The 19526-nt window shown below is 40.5% G+C and overlaps 1 protein-coding gene across 1 annotated transcript in view; it reads right to left on the bottom strand.

The window, feature by feature from the left end:
* Positions 1 to 19526, bottom strand: part of LOC136872594 (coiled-coil domain-containing protein R3HCC1L) — a 228160-nt gene that overhangs the window by 93232 nt on the left and 115402 nt on the right. The window contains exon 6 of the mRNA XM_067146397.2: positions 219 to 471. Within this exon, the coding sequence (XP_067002498.2) occupies positions 219 to 471 (253 nt within the window). The remainder of the gene's footprint in view (positions 1 to 218; positions 472 to 19526) is intronic.

Genomic DNA, 19526 nt, shown 5'->3' with positions numbered 1-19526 from the left:
ATTTATAGTATGTTGTGTAAAGGAAATTAATAGTAAGAGTAGCGGTAGGAGTAGTTACACTATTTGCAGAATTATATGAAAATTGGCCCATCAAGTGCAGCCCGCGATCATGCCTAAGGTTTCCAATGTGGCCCTCAAGTCCCTACAAATTGGAAACCCCTGGCATACAACATAACTTCAATCCTACAGAAAAAATGTATCTCAAATTGTACACTTACCTACAACAGAACTGCTAAACACTCCCAAGGCATGGGTATCATCCACCCACTTTATCTCAAAACCTCCATTCTTGTATGGTGAAAATACTGCTAACAAGTCCTGGGTCTTGAACTCTGGTGGAAAGTTGTAGATCTCCACCACATGAGCAAACTCGTCTTCAGCTCCAGGCAAGAACTGCTCAGATTTTGTCTGGTACTGGTCATAGTTTGACTGGGGCTTAGCAATCTCTACAGAGCCTACGGCACTTGTCAGCTGGAAACAATAATATTACAAAAACAAAATCATATACCATCTACATTTTGTATTCATGAAAAAGAAGTAAAATATTCATCAATAATAATAATAATAATAATAATAATAATAATAATAATAATAATAATAATAATAATTGTTACCAAAATATTGTGGTTTACAGAGGTGAAAGAGGTGCGGGCATGAATGGGTGGATATAGAAGAGTCAGAAGATTAATTTAAAACTTTAAAATTTGAGCTATATTTCTTCCTTATATCTTTTGTTTTTCTTTTCAAACTTTGTACTTTGCCAATAAAATAATAAAATCAGGTACAAATTTAGCACCTGAGCTCGAAAGACAATCTAAAAAAATCAGATAATTTTACAGGCTGAGTTTGAAGCTCCCAATTTACAACTGTGACAAGAGCAATCACTGTTCCATTCGGTAACTCCTCTAGGAGATTGAGTTCCCAAATTATATTACATTACAAGAGCACCCTTGCTTCACACAATTACCAAAGAAACTAGTCTCCAAACTTTACAAGATCCAGGCCTCTTACAGGCACAATCTACATTTTACCATAAAAACAACGGTCTTCACTGTCTTATACGCTCAACAGTCTGATTTGCCTTACACAAAATTAACAAATAGATATTGACTTTAACAGGGGTAATGAGTACCCATCCACAGTGGCCTTATTTAAAAACAAAAGGTTAAATTGCTGGCCGAAAAAGCAAAATGTTGGGAGGCAAACACTTGCACTCCTTTGAAAATGACATGAAATGATTTAAAACCCTATGGGGGCTAAAGGCCCAACGTTACAGAGGCTAAGCCTATACTGCGGAGGTGACTAGATGAATAGAAAATGTACAAAATTAAGAGATAGATTTAAAAGTTACAAAATCATAGTCAGCTCAATATCAAGTTGAGAGGGAATACAAGAGGGTACCTCACTCTCTATTCCCTGATTTCAGTTAAGTTCTTTTGACTCGTTTCAAATTTAGTACAACTTACAAACTTCATTTTTTGAAACTTACATTTAAAGTTTTAATTTACATTTGATAGAATAAAAGTTTACATTACTAAAAATTTGAAACCTTCCCCTAGAGCTACCTTTCAAAGACTATCACATTGTTAATCAGAATCTGCCATTACCTTGAGCTGGTGGACTTCGTGAAGATGGACGAGGGAGCCCCCGCCTCCGTTATGAACACACTCTAGACTAGAGCGATCACAAAGACAACATGGCTTAAAATGTGTAAGCTTATATAGCGGAGGGGAAGGTTCCAGATTTCTATGGGTTGAAATCCTAACACACCCCCAATTTTCATTGGATAATCAAATAAATACCAAAATTTTATCATTGGTGAATAAATAAATGTACAAAATTTCTTACTGGCCAGTGTGTTCAGTTGGCGGGACGAGATAAGTGTATAGTAAACTTTAGAACACCGAAAACAAACAAACATTCAAGTTTAGGAAACCTTAACACACAAAATTTATCTTGAATTAGTTCATCTTCACCCCAGAGGGTGCAACGTAAGTTGATAGTAGCGATATCTGTTGAGAAATGTTCAAACTATTTTATTTATTTATTTATTTATTTATTTATTTATTTATTTACGAAGCACAAGATACAGCTACACTCAGCAAATTTCACTTGCACTGTCAACAGACTATTTAACAAATGTAAACTTTCATAATAAAATATAACAAAATATAACAAGATCAGGTACACAGCCTACTAATAACAACTGTCCAAATCAAAAACCATGAGAATGTCCATGTTCATAGCCAAGTCATCGTGGGTCAAGATGGCGGTATAATCCCTTCACATCAGATTATATTTAAGAGACTATTTACACACCTCTCAAATACACTTGTATTTGATGCTATATCAAGCTCTTGTCTCCTATTAATATTCTTAAAGAGTGTTGGGAGGCGGATTAGGAATGATTGTTGAAGTATTGAGTGCTGAGTGTGGGGAATGTGGAGAAGGTCTTTGGTTCAGGTTGAGCGGGAAGGAACACTGAGAGAGAAGAGTGAGACCAGATGTTCCGAGGGTAATGCCCATTTAAGATTCCGTGAAGGAAACTCAGGTCAACTACCTGTCGCCTGATGTGCAGCGGTGACATATTAATTGCCATTAATACCTGCTGCGTAGACAGATTTCTGAGCTTGGGGTTTCTGTTCCTTACAATTGCAGCAAAGAAGGACACTGCTCTGTCTAACTGCTTAGTATTGGAGGGGGAGGCTGTTGTCCAAATAGGAGAGAAGTAGTTTAAGAGAGGTTGAATGATCGTGAGGAAGAAGTGACGAAGAACCTAGGTCACGCTGTTGCGTAACTGCGGTGATGGGCTTGTTGAGTAGGTAATATGATACCGGTAGAGGAGATTTACGTAGTGTTATGGTCATGTGGTTGCATTTTTGCTAGTTGCTTTACGTCGCACCGACACAGATAGGTCTTATGGCGACGATAGGACAGGGAAGGCCTAGGAATGGGAAGGAAGCGGCCGTGGCCTTAATTAAGGTACAGCCCCAGCATTTGCCTGGTGTGAAAATGGGAAACCACGGAAAACCATTTTCAGGGCTGCCGACAGTGGGGTTCGAACCTACTATCTCCCGAATACTGGATACTGGCCGCATTTAAGCGACTGCAGCTATCGAGCTCGGTGCTGCATTTTTGTGGATTGGAGATAAGTTTCCAAGTACGGCACCAGTTCGAGAGGGCATTAAGTGAGGACTGTAGCAGAGCTGCATCTGCTGGATTCCTGATCTCCCTAAATATCTTGCAGTCGTCAGCAAAGAGTAGGGTATTCGCTGTTTCGTTGAGTTCGGACGGCAGATCGTCCATAAACAAAGAAAATAGCAAGGGGCCAAGAGTACTGCCTAGTGGGACACCGGAGGTGATTGGTAACCATGAGGATGAAGTGCCTGCCAGCAAGAACGGTCAGAAGACTGCCATGTATATTAAATCGTTCGGAGAGTTTATGGAGCAACAGTGTGGTCTACAGAATCGAAAGCTATCAAAATGTCTATGTAGCAGATATCCAGCTGTGATTTAGCTGCAATGGCGTGTGGTGCAAAGCTATGCAGAGTGGCCAGGTTTGTTAGACAAGTGCCACCTGGTAGAAAACCATGCTGCTTGGTTGAGATATACGGCAAAGTGAATGCGAGGAGATGCTTGTGTATAATTTTTTCAAAGATAAAGGATAGTGTGGGGAGAACAGAAACTGGTCGGTAAGATGAAACATTAAATTTGTTGCCTGATTTGAGAAGTGGAACAATATTCGCCTGTTTCCAGGTAATAGGAAAATAGCCCGCAGCAAAACATCTGTTAAATAATTTAGAGAGAGGGACGCAAAGAGTGCTGGCAGTATTTTTTAGGAAAAGAGGACCTATAGTGTTGGCACCGGTAGCTTTGTTGGTACGAAGAGTTTGAAGAAGGCTATGAACTTCACTTGGTGTGGTAGTTATGCTTGATAGGGTTCTGTTTGAAGCTGTACCAATGGGAGGGAGCGGTTGGTTTTGTAAGGGAGGGGAGAAGTTGGAGAAGAAATACCTGTTGAACAGTTCATTGCGATCAGCGCCGTCTGCTGTTGCATCGTTGTGGTTCACGCTGACAGGAATCCGCTCCGTCCTTCTCTGTGTGTTGGTGAGACTCCAGTAGCGCTTGCGATTGCTGTGGACGTTTTCAGTGACAGTGTCTACGTGTGTTTTATAGTCTCTTCTGACCATAAACCTTGCGTGGCGGCGGATTTTAGCGAAGGTATTGTGAGTGTGTGGGTTAGGGAAGTCTTTCAACAGGCGCCAAGCTCTCTTCTATTAAATAGTATCAGTCTGGTCTCTTGTGATATCCAGTTTTGATATTTGCTGGTAGTAGCCCGTTGTGCAGGTACGAAGTCTTTAATTGCAGCTTGCAGCCAGTCGTACAGCAGGTCGAGAGCCGATTCGATATCAGCTATTTCGAGCAGACACCAGGGAAGGCATTCCAGGGCACGACACATTGCAGGCCAGTCGGCACGGCGCCAGACGTAGGTAGGGCGGTATGATGTCCTGCTGTGAGGCTTTGAGGTGGGGTGGGGAAGTAGTTTCAGATTTCCTGATCATGGCTTTCTACAAGACGCTTGTTTTAAATGCATTGGGCGGGTGTAGCTCCAGTACAATAATAATAAAAACAACAATCCCTAAATGCCAATAAAGGACTTCTCGAAGAACTGGAGAAAAAGGAGTGCAGAATAGTTAAGAGGAATCATGGAATCCAAGTACAAGAATGGCATCCACCAAAAAAGATCCAAAAAGGAAGTCAATAACAAAATAGAGAAAATTACAGACATGATCTGCAGCAAGACGAGCACGACTTTATGGTCACCTCAAACGAATGGGCAGAAACAGGTTCACCAAACAGGTCTTTACCTTTTTGATTCAAAGCCTAAGCCAAGCGTAATAAAATACAATTGGTCACCGTACAGGCTACAAAGAATGTGAAATCCTGAAGCACACCAAAGATCAACCATAAGGAGGAATCTGAATGGGTAAACTAAGCCTGGTTTCCAGTCCTGAAAGCCCTTCAAGCCGGTATTAAAAGTTGGCCAAGTTTTGCCCTACAGCAGCAATAAATTTTAGAATAATATCACAATTTTGTATGCTGTCACAAACCCTGCTGTAACTTCTAAATGACTTATCTGATTTTGTTTAAAATAAGTGGCTATGCAGTTCACATCATGCAGATGTATCTACATACAAAAAGCCAGCATGCAAAGTAACAAAGTGCCTAATTACCTTCATGTTGGAATAAAATTAGAATCAACAGGTGGCCATGACCACTCGGGTGAGAATTCACTTATATTACTAACATTATTTATATCACACATAATTTCTTGCTGTGCATAATCATCATCACTAACACTTTCATTATCATACAGATTATTCTCATCACTACTTTCACCTAATATGCATTCAAGAGCTGCATTAGATAAATACAGACCATGCAAGGACGCTACCATGTTGTATACAACGATCGACGTTGATGTAACAAATCTTTTTAAGCCACAATGCCGCATTACAGTAGAAGATACTTCCCTGCATAGAATGATACCCTGTGCTGTGAGCTGTGCTAGTACTTCACGATGACAGCGAACAGATGGCAAGCATATGTACATCTAAAACATCACTATCCTAGTCTGTACAGGTACACGTCAAACCGCTCCTGGCTTACGTACTGTAGGTCCATACACCTAAATGTCGAACAGGCTTGAGCGGTTAAATCCTGAAGGACACAATGGCCGAGGCAGAACAGAAAAGGCAGCGGGTGATCAGTTGCCTGTCTCCGCCAAGGCAGGTCGATGTACACCAGGCTCCTTAATGCTTCAACCATTAGCTGAAGAACAGCCAATCAGCGACCACCCCTCCAGCACGGCGGACCAATAGGCAAGCAGTGCACCGCAGCCTGCACTACACAGCGAGGTGGAATTACTACACCACTTCATTCCACTGTGAGCTTCACAGCTATAGAAGTCAGTCGGAACCCTTGATAATGCCGAGCGCAGTCTACAGTGAAACGTCGGGATCATCACGTGCTCCTTGACCACGGTCTAAAAGCCCGGAAAACACATACATGTTTTGAAATGCCTGCCGTGAAAGCCTCAATTACTATATAATTTAATAATGTTCCATCGATCTAGAGAAGACACATAAGAGAGTACCAAGAGAGAAAGTGTTAGCTGTATTGGGGGATTATGGGAAGGTTATTACAGGCAATCAAATATCGTCAATCAGGCTGCAGTGAGAACTGATGGCAGAATTTATTCTTGATTAAAAGTCATTTACTGAAAGGTATAAAATGCCAGGGAACAATTCAGTTGGGAAGAAACTTAGTAAGCAGTTTGGCTTATGCCAACAACTTGGTCTTAATGGCAGACAGTACTGAAGCTTGCTATTCATGATGCCCATTGAGGAAGTAAGTTCTGATGGACCATGGAAGGAGACAAGAACATCAGAAGATAAGACCTTTATTTCTGATGATTCAGTGGTACAATACCTACTTCTCTCCATTCTCTCTCATGTTTAAGCACTTGTTGTAGCATGGCACCAACTTTTGAATGCCTGCATCATGAATCTGCTACTGAAGACCCCAACCACAATGTAGCTGCCATTTGAAGCATAGCATTATTGTCTTGCCAGAAATCTTTTCAGCTGGAAGAAGAAAGTCACCGGGCGCAACATGGGGCCGTCTGGGGGATAGTCAAAAATGTCTCACCAGAATTGCTGCCGAAGAGCCTGTGTGTTCCTCGCTACATGAGGCCGTTCGATGCCATGCAAGAACATTATGCCTGCACTCAGCTTTCCATGTCTCTTCTTCACTGCACTCAGCTTTCCATGTCTCTTCTTCACTATCGCCCTCCGCAGCTTCTGCAATGTGTCACAGTACCATTTGGCACTCGTGGTATGTCTCCTGGGGTAAGAACTCTATGAGGAAGACAACCTATCAATCCCAGAAAATGGAGTACATGATTTTTCTGGCAGACAATGTTTGCCTGAATTTCTGCCTCAGGGTTGATCCACTATGCCACCAAAGCATCGACTGTTGCTTCACTTGGCGTGACACTGAGATATTTATCTTTTGTCCCTGGTGAAGATGCAGTTGAAGAATTGCTTACCTTCTTCGTTATATCACTGCAAGAATTTCAATGCTGACACCAAGCACTTCACTGTGTACTCCTCTATCAGTTGCTTTGCCACCCATCTTGCACACAACTTTTGAAACCCCAGCCTCTGAGGGACTATTTCATGCAGCAGGGGGACAGGATATCTGTGGAAACAAACAAGAGTTCTAAAATTGCACAGTGCTGGTTCTGCAGAATTGCTTGCCATAAACTTTCTGCCATTTCAGACATTACCAGAAGTCAGCCACTGAAGTCTTCACTGTGCACATTTGTTCATCCTTCTTTAAATTTTCAGCACCATCTTCTGAACATACCGTCAACAATGACATCTGGTCCATACGCTTCCTACAATGACTATGTCTCACTGCTTCTCAGTGAACATTGGCAGAATTTCTTAGAATCAATATTAGCTAAAGGCAGGAACGACACCATACCACCAAGTAGTGTTCACACTCTTTCAGGGTACAAATACACGGTGCCCACACGCTGCCTTAGAAGAAAGGCATTCTGGAAAGTGCTCTACAGTCTGACCTAATAACTAGCTGCAGATCAATACGAGTGGAATAACACACAGGTAGTTAACACAGAGTACCTCCCCTCCTTCCAAGATCAACAAATGTTGTCGATTGAACACCCTCTCGAGCAGATTATATAGCTTATTTCTTAGACAGATAGGCCTGTAGCTATTTAAAAATGTTGGCTCTTTACTTAGTTTTGTTACTAGCCCAGCAATTCCGTTGTGCCTTTGGGTTAGAAAAGAACTTTCATTCCATATTCTCCAGAATACAGTGTGAATGTCCCCGAGGCTTCGGTCACTCAAATGCTAAAACATTATCTGGTTCAGGAGCCGAGTTTCTACCCATCACAAAGCCAATGCATTATTTCCTTTCCGTGAAATGCATGTTTTGGGAAGAAAAAGGAGCACTAGCCAGGCAAAGAATGGATGGTGTAGTTCTGTCTTGCATTTTATAGTTGGACAGGCTGGCAAGGAAAGGAAAATACAAACAGGTCATAGGGAAGTTAAAATGTTCTTCGGAGGTCACAAAATTAAGTGCAGTGGGATTGAGAAAGGATGGTATGTTACTGTATGAGCAAAAAGGATGTGGCAGAGGGATGGAAACAACACATTGAGAAATTGCATGCTGGAAGAGGGAAAGGATATTGAGAATGAGGAAGAGGGGCATAACGAAGGAAGAGAGAGGTGACAGAATCTTCCGAGATGTTAAACGATAGAAAGGCCCCATACATTTATGAGTTACCAACAGAACTCAAACTCCACAGGTGACAAGCTTCTTGAAGAGTCATTCAACCTAGTGAAGAATATGTATGAAACATGAGTCTGCCACTGGACTATTTCGTCCAGAAGGCGACAGCAAGAAATGTGATCAATACAGGACATTAACCCATGTGACCCATGTTTGCAAACTGCTTATACCATAATAATTCTGAGAAGGATTTAAAGGATGATAGGTGCAGTACTTTTGGAGAATCAGTATGGATTCAGGAGAGGAAAGGGAACTCAAGAAATAATTTTAGGTCTACGAATGATTCTAGAAAAATGACTAAGGAAAGATCAGGATACATTCGTTCATTTTATTTATCTAGAGAAGACATTTCATGAGCTCTGCTGCAAGGAGTTGTTAAGGATGATGGGAGTTGAGTGTGAAATACAAGGACAGGAGAAAAATATCCACAGGAGCCGTACAGGGATGAGGTAACTGTGGTGAGATGTGGTGAATATTAGGAAGAAACTGTCACAAATGAGGAGTGTGACAAGGTTGCTCACTCTCTCCCTATTTGCTCAATGATTACATCTGGAAGGAAATGGATGACGTGAAGGAAAAACTGAGAGAAACAGGAGGAATCTATGGAAGAGGAAGTAACCTGGCTGAGATTTGCAGATGACATAGCTGTGTTGCCTGAAAGTGAGCAGGAAATAATATGGATCCTAAGGGAGATAGAACTTTCTTTCAATATCTTTAACATGAAAATGAACAAAACAAAAATCAAAATCCTAGCAGGAAGCAGATACGGCACAGGCACAAACTGTGCGCAGGGCACGGAGCAGCTGGCTTTCATGTATCTCAGAAGCAGGATTAATATTAGATGGAGGTCAAAGAGTGAGATTTTAAGCCACATAAACTAGAACAAAGAGGAAGTGCAGAAGGTTGAATTGGCATAACCATGTGTATGGAACTTAATTTGCAAGAGATGTGTGGACTAGGGATGTTCTAAAGCACGAAGTAATGCTGAAGACAATTCTTAAAGAGGCTGTGGAGGGAAGGAACGTCAGAGGTACCAGGTGTATGCACAAGTCTTTCCCGGTTTCACTAAGAGATGGTGCCAGTGAACAGTACACAGCGCATGAATGTGACACATATGTCAGTTTGGTTCTCTGACACACCAGCACACACAAGTTGAGTCCATCAAACACTAACGTAGGTGTTGTATCGTTCAGTGATCATGTCAACGTTTCCGCCTTAAAAAAGAAAACATTTCCAGCACACATTGCTTTTCTTATTTAATCAAAAGGAAACGGCTGTGGAAAGTCATCGTTTGCTGGTAGAAACATATCGTGAACATGCTCCATCGATTACAGTATGCGAGACACGGTTCCGACAATTTTTAAACGTGGGGATTTCAATGAGAAAGATAGTGCACGCTCTGGTAGACCACAAAAGTGCAAAGAAGAGCAATTGCAGGCATTACTGGATGATGACACAATTGCAAAGTCAATTGTGAAAGAAAATTTCTGTACCGAATTGTGACGGGTGACGAAAAATTGATTTATTTTGAAAACCCGAAGTGGAGAATCCTGGCTGTCATCTGGCAAAGACAGTCCTTCAGCACTAAGGCCAAATTGCTTTGGTAAGAAGACCATGCTTTGTATCTGGTGGGACCAGAGCGGTATTGTGTATTATGAATTCTTGAAGCCCAGCGAAACCTTTAATGCACAATGCATTTGCCAGTAAATTATTAATTTAAATCATGCATTGATCGAAAGATGACCGGAATGGGCCAGAAGGTATGACAAAGTGATTTTGTTACATGACACTGCGACGTCTCACACAGCAAAATCAGTGAAAGACACCTTGAAATCGCTTGGATGGGACATCCTTCCGCACCCGCCGTACTCCCCGACCTGGTGCCACGTGACTATCACCTCTTCAGATTAATGGGGCACGTGCTCACAAAGCAGCACTTCAGCAATTTCGAGGAAGTTGGAAAATGGCTCGATGAATTGTTTGCCGCAAAAGACAGGCAGTTTTTCTGGCATGGTATTCATAACTTACCTGAAAGATGGGCGAAGTGTGTAGAAGCTGACGGCCAATATTTTGAATAAACAAAAAATGAATTTCCCTTGAAAATTACACTAGAGTCCCGTTAATCTGAACCCCGTAAGTCTGAAAGTCCGGTTAATCCGAACTGAAATATTCAATTTTTTAAAAAAAATTCTCCTTATTGAAATGAAAGAACATATCATAGAATGAAGATTTACTTGCATTTTATTAGTCATATTTTACTAGAATAACTTAATGTAAACATAATTACACATTGTAAACCATCAATCACTGGTCGTTTATCTTTACATAGTCTGTTAGTTTCTTTTGCCGTAGTGATTGGAACTTACTCAAAGATGCAGTGTTAAACCAGTGTCTCAATAAACATCACATCAGTGGGCGTAGCAGCGGAGTTTTGCTCTACGTAGAGTATGGCACGTTCTAAGGCGGCCGCGGCATCTGAATGCGACACTAGTTGCTCATTGTGGTCTTCTTCATCGTCACTCTGTTCCTCATGAACTCCAGATTCTTTCTCCACCATAGCTACAATTTCTTGATCTGTTTGTAATGATGACAGTCAACTTCCATACACTCGCTAATGTAATTTTCATTGTCGTTTTCTCCTCTACGGTTTCTTAACTACCCTACTGTAATTTTATACAGTATTTTATTAATCTAACTGCTAAAGAATGCACATTTCAAATTACAGTATGTACTGTACTGTATTGTAGAAACTATTTTCCTCAGACGGTTGAGGCGCCGGCCTTCTGACCCCAACTTGGCAGGTTTCATCAGAAAATCCTGGCACATAGCAGTCTCCGGAAACCGTAAAAATAGTCAGTGGGACGTAAAAACAATAACATTATTATTACAAAATATTTTCCGATTAATCCGAAAATTACATTATCCGAACAAACTCCGGTCCCAATTAGTTCGGATTAACGAGACTCTACTGTACATGGTTTCTTTACCACAAAAAAAAAAAAAATGGTAAAAACTTATGCTTACACCTGGTAGAGTGTGGTTGCAATACATCAAACAGGATACAACTCTAAGGAGACTAGCCCAGAATAGAGAACAATGGAGAACAGCTTGCGCTGCCACAAACACACTCAGGATTGACGATGCAAGGATAAGACTGCTGGCAAAGTATAGTGTGATGGTATCAGCAATGATAGAAAGACTGATAGAAATATCTGCATGAATGGAGAATCTGGCATCGTTGGTGGTGTGACTTGAGCAATATAGCAAAATTCTTTTTGTTTCACTAGCTGCTTAACGTTGCACTAACATATAGAATGTTTTAAGCAACAAGGGTGGGAAAGGGCTAGGATTGAGAAGTTAGTGGTGATGGCCTTAATTAAGGTACAACTCCAGCATTTGCCTGGTGTGAAAATGGAAAACCATATTCAGGGCTGCTGATGGAGGGATTTGAACCCACGATCTTTCGAATGCAAGTTCACAGCTACGTGATCCTAGCCGTATAGCTTACTCGCTCAACTGGCAAAGTTCTGTCCACTCCAGAGATGACATAGTAGGCGACATCATAGAGGACATGTACTTCTGCCAAATGGCTTGCATAATTTCTCACAGATGCTTAAAGCAATTGTGGCTGGCCACAGGAGGATCTCAATGACAAAGCTTAAAAACCAAACAACAATCTCGTATGACTGCTGAGATTTCATCAGACTGAGGGACTCTTTTAAAGAGAGACGAGCCAGAAGATGACAGTGCTGTTTCCTCTGCAGCAATCAAATTTGATTTGTTATAGAATGGAGTGATCAACAACACAGTCATACATACTATCAGCAAATAACATGTACATATAAAAATCTGTCTTGTTAGATCAAAAGGGTACCCGCTAGTAACCTAAATCCACTTACCCTGTGTTTTCCCTAGGAAATTCCAGGTTTCCCTGCATTAAATTTAATGGGACATGGCACATGGTACAGTACTTAAGAGTGATGCACGAGAATGTTTATCATACTCTGGAATCATCATCTTGAAACATATTTTGCATGAACACTTACAATGGCATAAATGTATGTTCAAAAGAACCTGTAAAAAGTCAAACAAGCTACAACTTATCATGAAGTGCCAATCAGTGAAGTAGGTTAGCAATAATCCTAGAAACACTACAATCAACAAAATTGAACTACATTAATCACAGGAAGCCATCAGTCAATCACACTTCAAACGAACGCCTGTGTTTTTTTAATTGGCTTTACATTGCACCAACACAGATAGGTCAACGCCTGTGTTCATCAGGGACCTTATTTTTGAAATTGGCATGAGGAAGCATACCAGTTTCTAAACAGAAACATATGGGTTAATGTTCTGAAATTCAGGAATAAGATCTCAAGTCCTGCAGTAAATGGAAGTCTTGTTCGAATAGATATCCTGGTCAATGATTGTTCATTAAAAGAAGCACCATTTACACATTTCTTTCTTTGTAGAATATTTCTGTAGTAATTTTGCTTTTCTATAATCATTTTTCCTTAATAGGCAGGCAAAATCAATAATAATTATGGGCAATCTATAACAATTAGCACCTCTATGCTATGTAAATTACATGGGTAGGTTTTAAGACACCAGGCATTTTAAAAGTAATATTAAGAAGAACATTTTATTCATATATAGATTAAATAATTTTTTATTGTATTGACAAGACAGACTTATATTTTTAACACTGTCTTTCAAGGGTGTATTATTCTACATATCAATCTTGCTCATCATTCTGTTTGGATCCTGTCTTGGACAGAAAGTTTAATTTTGACGTGACAAGCTATTTCCCTGTGTTTTCCCTGTTTTTCCAGAAAATAGGTACCCTGATCAAAAAAGTAGCCATTTTGCAGTCTGGATGTTCCTTGATTCAAGACGGTGAGAGTTAAGGGGAAATCGTCACAACTGCCAAGGTCATCATGCAATTCTAGCCAGAATGGGAACTAGCACAGGACAACACAATATGACATCCATGTGTGAGAATGTCTGGTGGTGGTGGTGGTGATGGTGGTGATTTTTGTTTTAAGAGGAAGTACAACGAGGTAATCATCCTCTCTGAACAAATAAGTGGAAAAGAAATTTAAAATATAAAACAAAATTATTTATTCAACAAAGGAATTTGGAAACGCAGTACAAAATAAAACAAAAAACAATTATAGAATTAGGCCGAAAAGATTACTAACGTATCAAAAGGGAACGTACGTTACCTGAGTAACAGTACACTTGTAATTTATATGCCCTTGATAAATCCACTGTCGCACATAAAGCGGATGACAAGATCAGAAGTAGTCGCATCATCGGCTAGTATTATTACATAAAATAAACTTGCTTTCTTGAACATAATGGACTCATTCCAAATTTTTTGAAGTTCAATCAAAATAAGAACAACAGTTCTTATTGGCACAGAAAAACCCAATCTAGGTCTAATTCATTATGGATCAGGAATGAAATTAAGTTTCTACACAGGAAAAAATCTTTACTTAACACAAAGTTATATGAAGCACATCTGTTTGCTTCGTCCTCCCTAACCCCTCTAGAATGGGATTCTTTTCAGAAATTCGCTCTTACAAAGATAGAGAATGTAATTGTCAAAAAACAGGCCACTTTAGACAACAAATTCAACACACTTTTGCGTAATAATAGTCACAATAAAAACTTCCTTCCATACAATAGGCACATCAACGATTCCGACTCGGAAGACGTGAAGTTCCATGACCCGGTTATAAATCTTTCTGATACCCAACTTAGCGCTTCGGATATCGAAATTTTAGAGAAGGGCCCTAAATTCAATTGGCCTACTGCTTTTAAGTTGAAAGATGCCATTACTATCACTGCCGAAACTGAAAACGCCATACAAAAACTACCAATTGACAGCCAAACAGAAATTAGACTTAATATTCGCAAAAAAATTTCTAATTTAATTAAAGTCAGCAAATCTACAGCTCCTTTATTTCCCAAAAAAGCCAAAGACTCGTTAAAAAAAGAAGATTAACGAAAATGATCTAATAGTCACGAAAGCGGACAAAGGCAATGCCACAGTTATTATGAACAAAGAAACTTACGTGCAAAAAACTGAAACCTTCTTTTCTGATAACTCTTTTAAACTGATAAAAAAAGATCCTACTAACAATATTCAAAAAAACTTAAAACAATTATTGAAACAAACGTCCTTTATTCTTACTGAACATGATTCTCAAAAACTCATTAATATGAATCCCAGTATCCCCACAGCTAAAGCATTGCCTAAAGTCCACAAAATAGATATTCCCATAAGACCCATAGTTAACTACAGGAACAGCCCGACTTACAAAACTTCCAAATTTATTCATAACTTCTTGAAGAAATACTACAAATTTGAAAATCCCAACTCCATCAAGAATTCTATAGAATTTGTAATTTGACAAAAAAACCTAGAATTACAACCGCAACAAAAAATGTACTCATTTGACATTAAAAACATGTATTCCAATATACCAGTCAAGAAAACTTTAAAGATCATCAAGGATAATTTTCTAAAACACAGAAAATTAAGCATACAAGAAATAGAAGAATTTTTAAATATTTTAGAATTTGTAACTTCCAACAACTATTTTACTTTTAATGGGAAAATTTATAAGCAGGATAGTCTTCCTATGGGCTCCCCGGCTTCAGGAATAATGGCAGAAATTTATTTAGACCACTTGGAAAATTCCAAAATTCTTAACAAAATTAAAGGTATCGTATTCTGGACACGCTTTGTTGATGATACATTTACTTTAATAGATCACAACGTCTCCAACGGCGATATCGTTCTTGAACAGTTGAATGCAGTCGATCCATGGATCAAGTTTACTTCCGAAGCAGAAGTCAATAATTCATTAAACTTCTTAGATGTCACTATTAACAATAGCTCCAACAAATTCTCTTATACCATATTTAGGAAGCCAACCCAAACTATTAATACTATTCGACAAGACTCAACGCATCCGGAATCTCAAAAAAGAGCAACATTTTATAGTTTAATCCACAGAGCTTTTCAAGTCCCTTTATCAAATGCTAAACATAAAAAAGAACTTGAATTTATCCGCTTAATAGCGAGTAAAAATGGTTTTAGCAGGCATTTCATTGACAGGATAATCAATAAAGTTACAAACAAATCCAGTTCAACTTTACTCAGAGAAACAAAAAGAAAAACAGACAAATACGCCACTTTCACTTATACAAATAGTAAGATTTATGATATCACCAACACCCTCAAGAAACATAAGATCAACATTGCTTTTAAAACAGTCAACAATAATACTAATCTTTTTTACAACCAACATAAAATTAACAACACTATGAATAAATATAATAGGTCAGGCGTTTATAAGTTAAAGTGTAACCAATGTTCCACGAGCTACATTGGGCAAACCGGAAGAGGCTTTTCAGTTAGATATAAGGAACATATCAACGCCGCTAAACATAGAAGGTACTCCGCCATGAGTACTCACATGACAGAGTCCAATCATTCCTTCACTTCCATAGAACAGGACTTAAAAATTCTTTATTTTCATAATAAAAGCACTTTACTCAATGTTTTAGAAAACATCTATATTAATATAGATCATAAGTGCAATCCCTTTCACAATTTGAATGAAATTTCCGAAACTGCGAACGTAATTTTTTAGGCATTGCTCAATAGTTCTTACTTTGACAAACCCACTAACAAACTTCCATGTGACGGCTTCCCGCCTACTGATCCTAACCTTCCCCTAATTTCTCCTCATGGCGGCTCCCTTCACACACAACCTCCATAGTTCGCTCTCAGTCAACCACAGGCTTCCACACTGAACTAGTCGCTGTCAGACAGGCGAGAACGTAAGTAATCAGATGTGCCGCACTTCTTATTTTTCATTTTTTCATTACTTTACATCTGAAGACACAAAAACTTGCCTATTTTAACACTAACAACAGCTATCTTTCTTATTCTAGGGCCCTCTACTGCACATTCCACATTACGTTATCACGTTCAAATTTTCCACCTAACTTCTCAACAAGAAATGCCAACACTACACCAATAAGACGGCTTTAACATCTGCTCGCTGGATTTCTTATACATCGTTATTATCCTATTGGAATGAACATTGTGCAATTTATTATCAAGCCTTCACGACATAACAGAATATTATATATTAACACATCACACAAAAAGGAAGAATTTTAACGCAAAGTTTTTACTGAATCATCCCATGTGGACAATTTTAATTTTAATGTCAACAGTATTCTTAAGTGCTGTGCTCAAAACAGTTCTAAATTCTTCACCATTTTAAATGACATATTCGGTTATCCGAATTATTTTAATGTGTTACTTTGTCCTTGTAGCTTTTTCTCAAAAGTTTTTATGGCTGATGATGTCTACAAGGTAGACGAAACATGTCCCGATATAATTAAAAATCATGTAAATATTTAGTTAATAAAGAATCTTGGTATTGTAAAGGTGGAACATTTGACCTAACCTTCAACGTATCATCGGCTAGTATGCGTTCGAGTGTTTCCTGCAGGACGAGGCTCCGTCTTAGGCCAGAGAGATCGGTGCACTCTGAGAGGATGTGGGCCACAATGAAGTCGGCACCACAAGAACACACTGGGGAGTCTTCCCTCTTCAAGAGATAAGAGTGCGTGGATCGTAAATGACCTATCCTCAGCCTGCACAGTACTATGGCCTCTCTCCTTGAAGGTCGGAAAGAGGACTGCCACACGGTAGTTGTCTTCTTAATTGCTCTCAGCTTGTTGGGATTTCGGATATCTAGCCACTCCGATTCCCAGGACGCCAAGATGGTTTGACGTAGCTGAGAACAAATATCCTTAGCAGGTACATAGACTGGTCTTGGAGGTAAAAGTACAGCTTCCTTTGCAGCTTCATCCGGAAGTTCGTTTCCCGCAATCCCAACGTGGCTTGGTAGCCACGCGAAAGTGATTCTGGTGCCAGCATCCATTAACCTGGCTAGAAGGTCATGTATCTGCTGTACCAGTGGGTGTTGCGAGAAACAGGTTTCAATAGACTGCAGAGAGCTTAACAAATCGGTACACAAAAGAAAGTGGCTTCTTTCGTCACGCAGTGCAAACTGCAGAGCCTCTAAGATGGCGTAAAGCTCTGCAGTATACACGCTACATACTTTAGGAAGCGAGATCTTCGTGCTCATATCATCAATGACGAATGAACAACCAACATTATCTCTGATTTTAGAACCATCCGTGAAGATCAGTCTCGCAGCCAGATATTGGTGAACGAAGTCCTGGAAATACCTCTGATAAACGGAGGAATCCGTGTTCACCTTGGGTCCACGGAGCAGATTTAGACGTATATCCGGTCGCGGAACCAACCACGGAAGTACCTCGCTAAGAGTTTGTTCAAGACAACCACCGATATTGATATTCCAATCATGACACAAGCTATCAATCCGAAACCCAACCGGCCGTGTGGCATTCGGCCGGTCTTGGTACCTCTGGTGGTATTGGGTACGATAGATGCATTGATAGCTTGGATGTAGCGGCATTTCACGAATTTTGGCAGCGTACGTGAGAAGTAACTGCTGCCTCCTTATCCGTAAAGGTGGAACTCCCGCTTCAGCGAGTAAGCTGAGAATGGGGCTAGTACGGAAAGCTCCCGTCGCCAGCCTTACTCCACTATGGTGAATACTGTCTAAAAGGCTCAGCGTAGATTATGATGCCGAGCCATAAGCCTCACTTCCATAGTCTATTCGGGAGAGGACCGTCGCCGTGTAAAATCGTAGCAGTACCGCACGGTCAGCCCCCCACTAGGTGCCGCTGAGAAACTTAAGCATGTTAAGTCTCTTCATGCAGGCAACCTTCAACTGACGGATGTGGGGTTGCCACATTAGTCTCTTATCAAAATGGAGATCCAGGAATCTGCAGGTGTCAACTACTGGTAAGACACTGTTTCGCAAGCGGAGCTCTGGTTCAGGATGCACAGGCCGACGTCGACAGAAGTGTACAACTGAGGTTTTCGCTGCTGAAAATCGAAAACCATGTTGCAGGGCCCAACTGTCGACTCGGTTAATAGCTTGCTGTAGCTGTCTCTCAGCAAAGGCTACCCTTCCGGAGCTGTAATGTAGAGCTAAGTTGTCTACATACAGCGATGGAACGACTGCGGGCCCAGCAGCGGCAACTATGCCGTTGATGGCGATTGCGAACAGAGTGACACTCAGTACAGATCCCTGAGGTACTCCATTTTCCTGAACGTAATATTGAGAAAATGCATTCCCTACTCAGACTTGAAAGAGACTGAGGGACATGAAGTTCTCAATAAACGTTGGCAAATTTCCCCAAAATCCCCACTGGTGTAGTGTGGAGAGAATCCCATATCGCCAGGTAGTGTCGTAAGCTTTCTCCAGGTCAAAAAACACAGCGACTAGGTGTTCCTTCCGGAGAAAGGCCTCCTGAATGGCGCTCTCTAGTCTGACCAGATGATCAGTGGCAGACCGATGAGAGCGAAACCCACACTGGTAGTTAGACAAGACTTTCCTTTTCCATGGCCCACACAAGACGCCGGTTAACCATCCTTTCAAATAGCTTACAGAGGCCATTTGTAAGGCATATTGGCCTATAACTATCCAGGAGTTTTGGATCTTTACCTGGCTTGGGAATTGGTATCACAATTCCCTCACGCCAGTGAGATGGAAATACTCCCTCACTCTATATTCTGTTGAACAGGGTGAGGATATCCTTGAGACATCTGTCACTCAAATGCTTGCATTTGATTATGGATTTTGTCCGGTCCAGGAGCTGTATCCCTGCATAGAGCGAGTGCACTTCGCAACTCCCACTCCGTATTGGTACTGGTATTATAAATTTACTCATTCGGAACAAATATTTCAAATTCCCTATGGGAATCAACATCTATATCATTTGATGGCCAAGCAGGCATCAATTTTTGATAATGAGACAAATTCTCTCATAGTGCATTGGAACTGCCTGTGGCTATAGTTAGCCTACGCAGTGGCCTCCACGGTATGCACTAGCCAGCGTCTTGGTAGGTGTGCTAGGTACCAACTGATGAGCCCAGCCTAGCACACGGGGGCAAAGCGCTGGCAACCGGGAGTGAGTTGGCTGGAAAATTTATAATGTCCAATAACGGACCATTT

The sequence above is a fragment of the Anabrus simplex genome, chromosome 1 (genome assembly GCF_040414725.1).
Source record: "Anabrus simplex isolate iqAnaSimp1 chromosome 1, ASM4041472v1, whole genome shotgun sequence".
Lineage (NCBI taxonomy): Eukaryota > Metazoa > Arthropoda > Insecta > Orthoptera > Tettigoniidae > Anabrus > Anabrus simplex.
The sequence above is the reverse complement of the archived record's forward strand: the minus strand, read 5'-3'. Positions and strand labels throughout refer to the sequence as shown.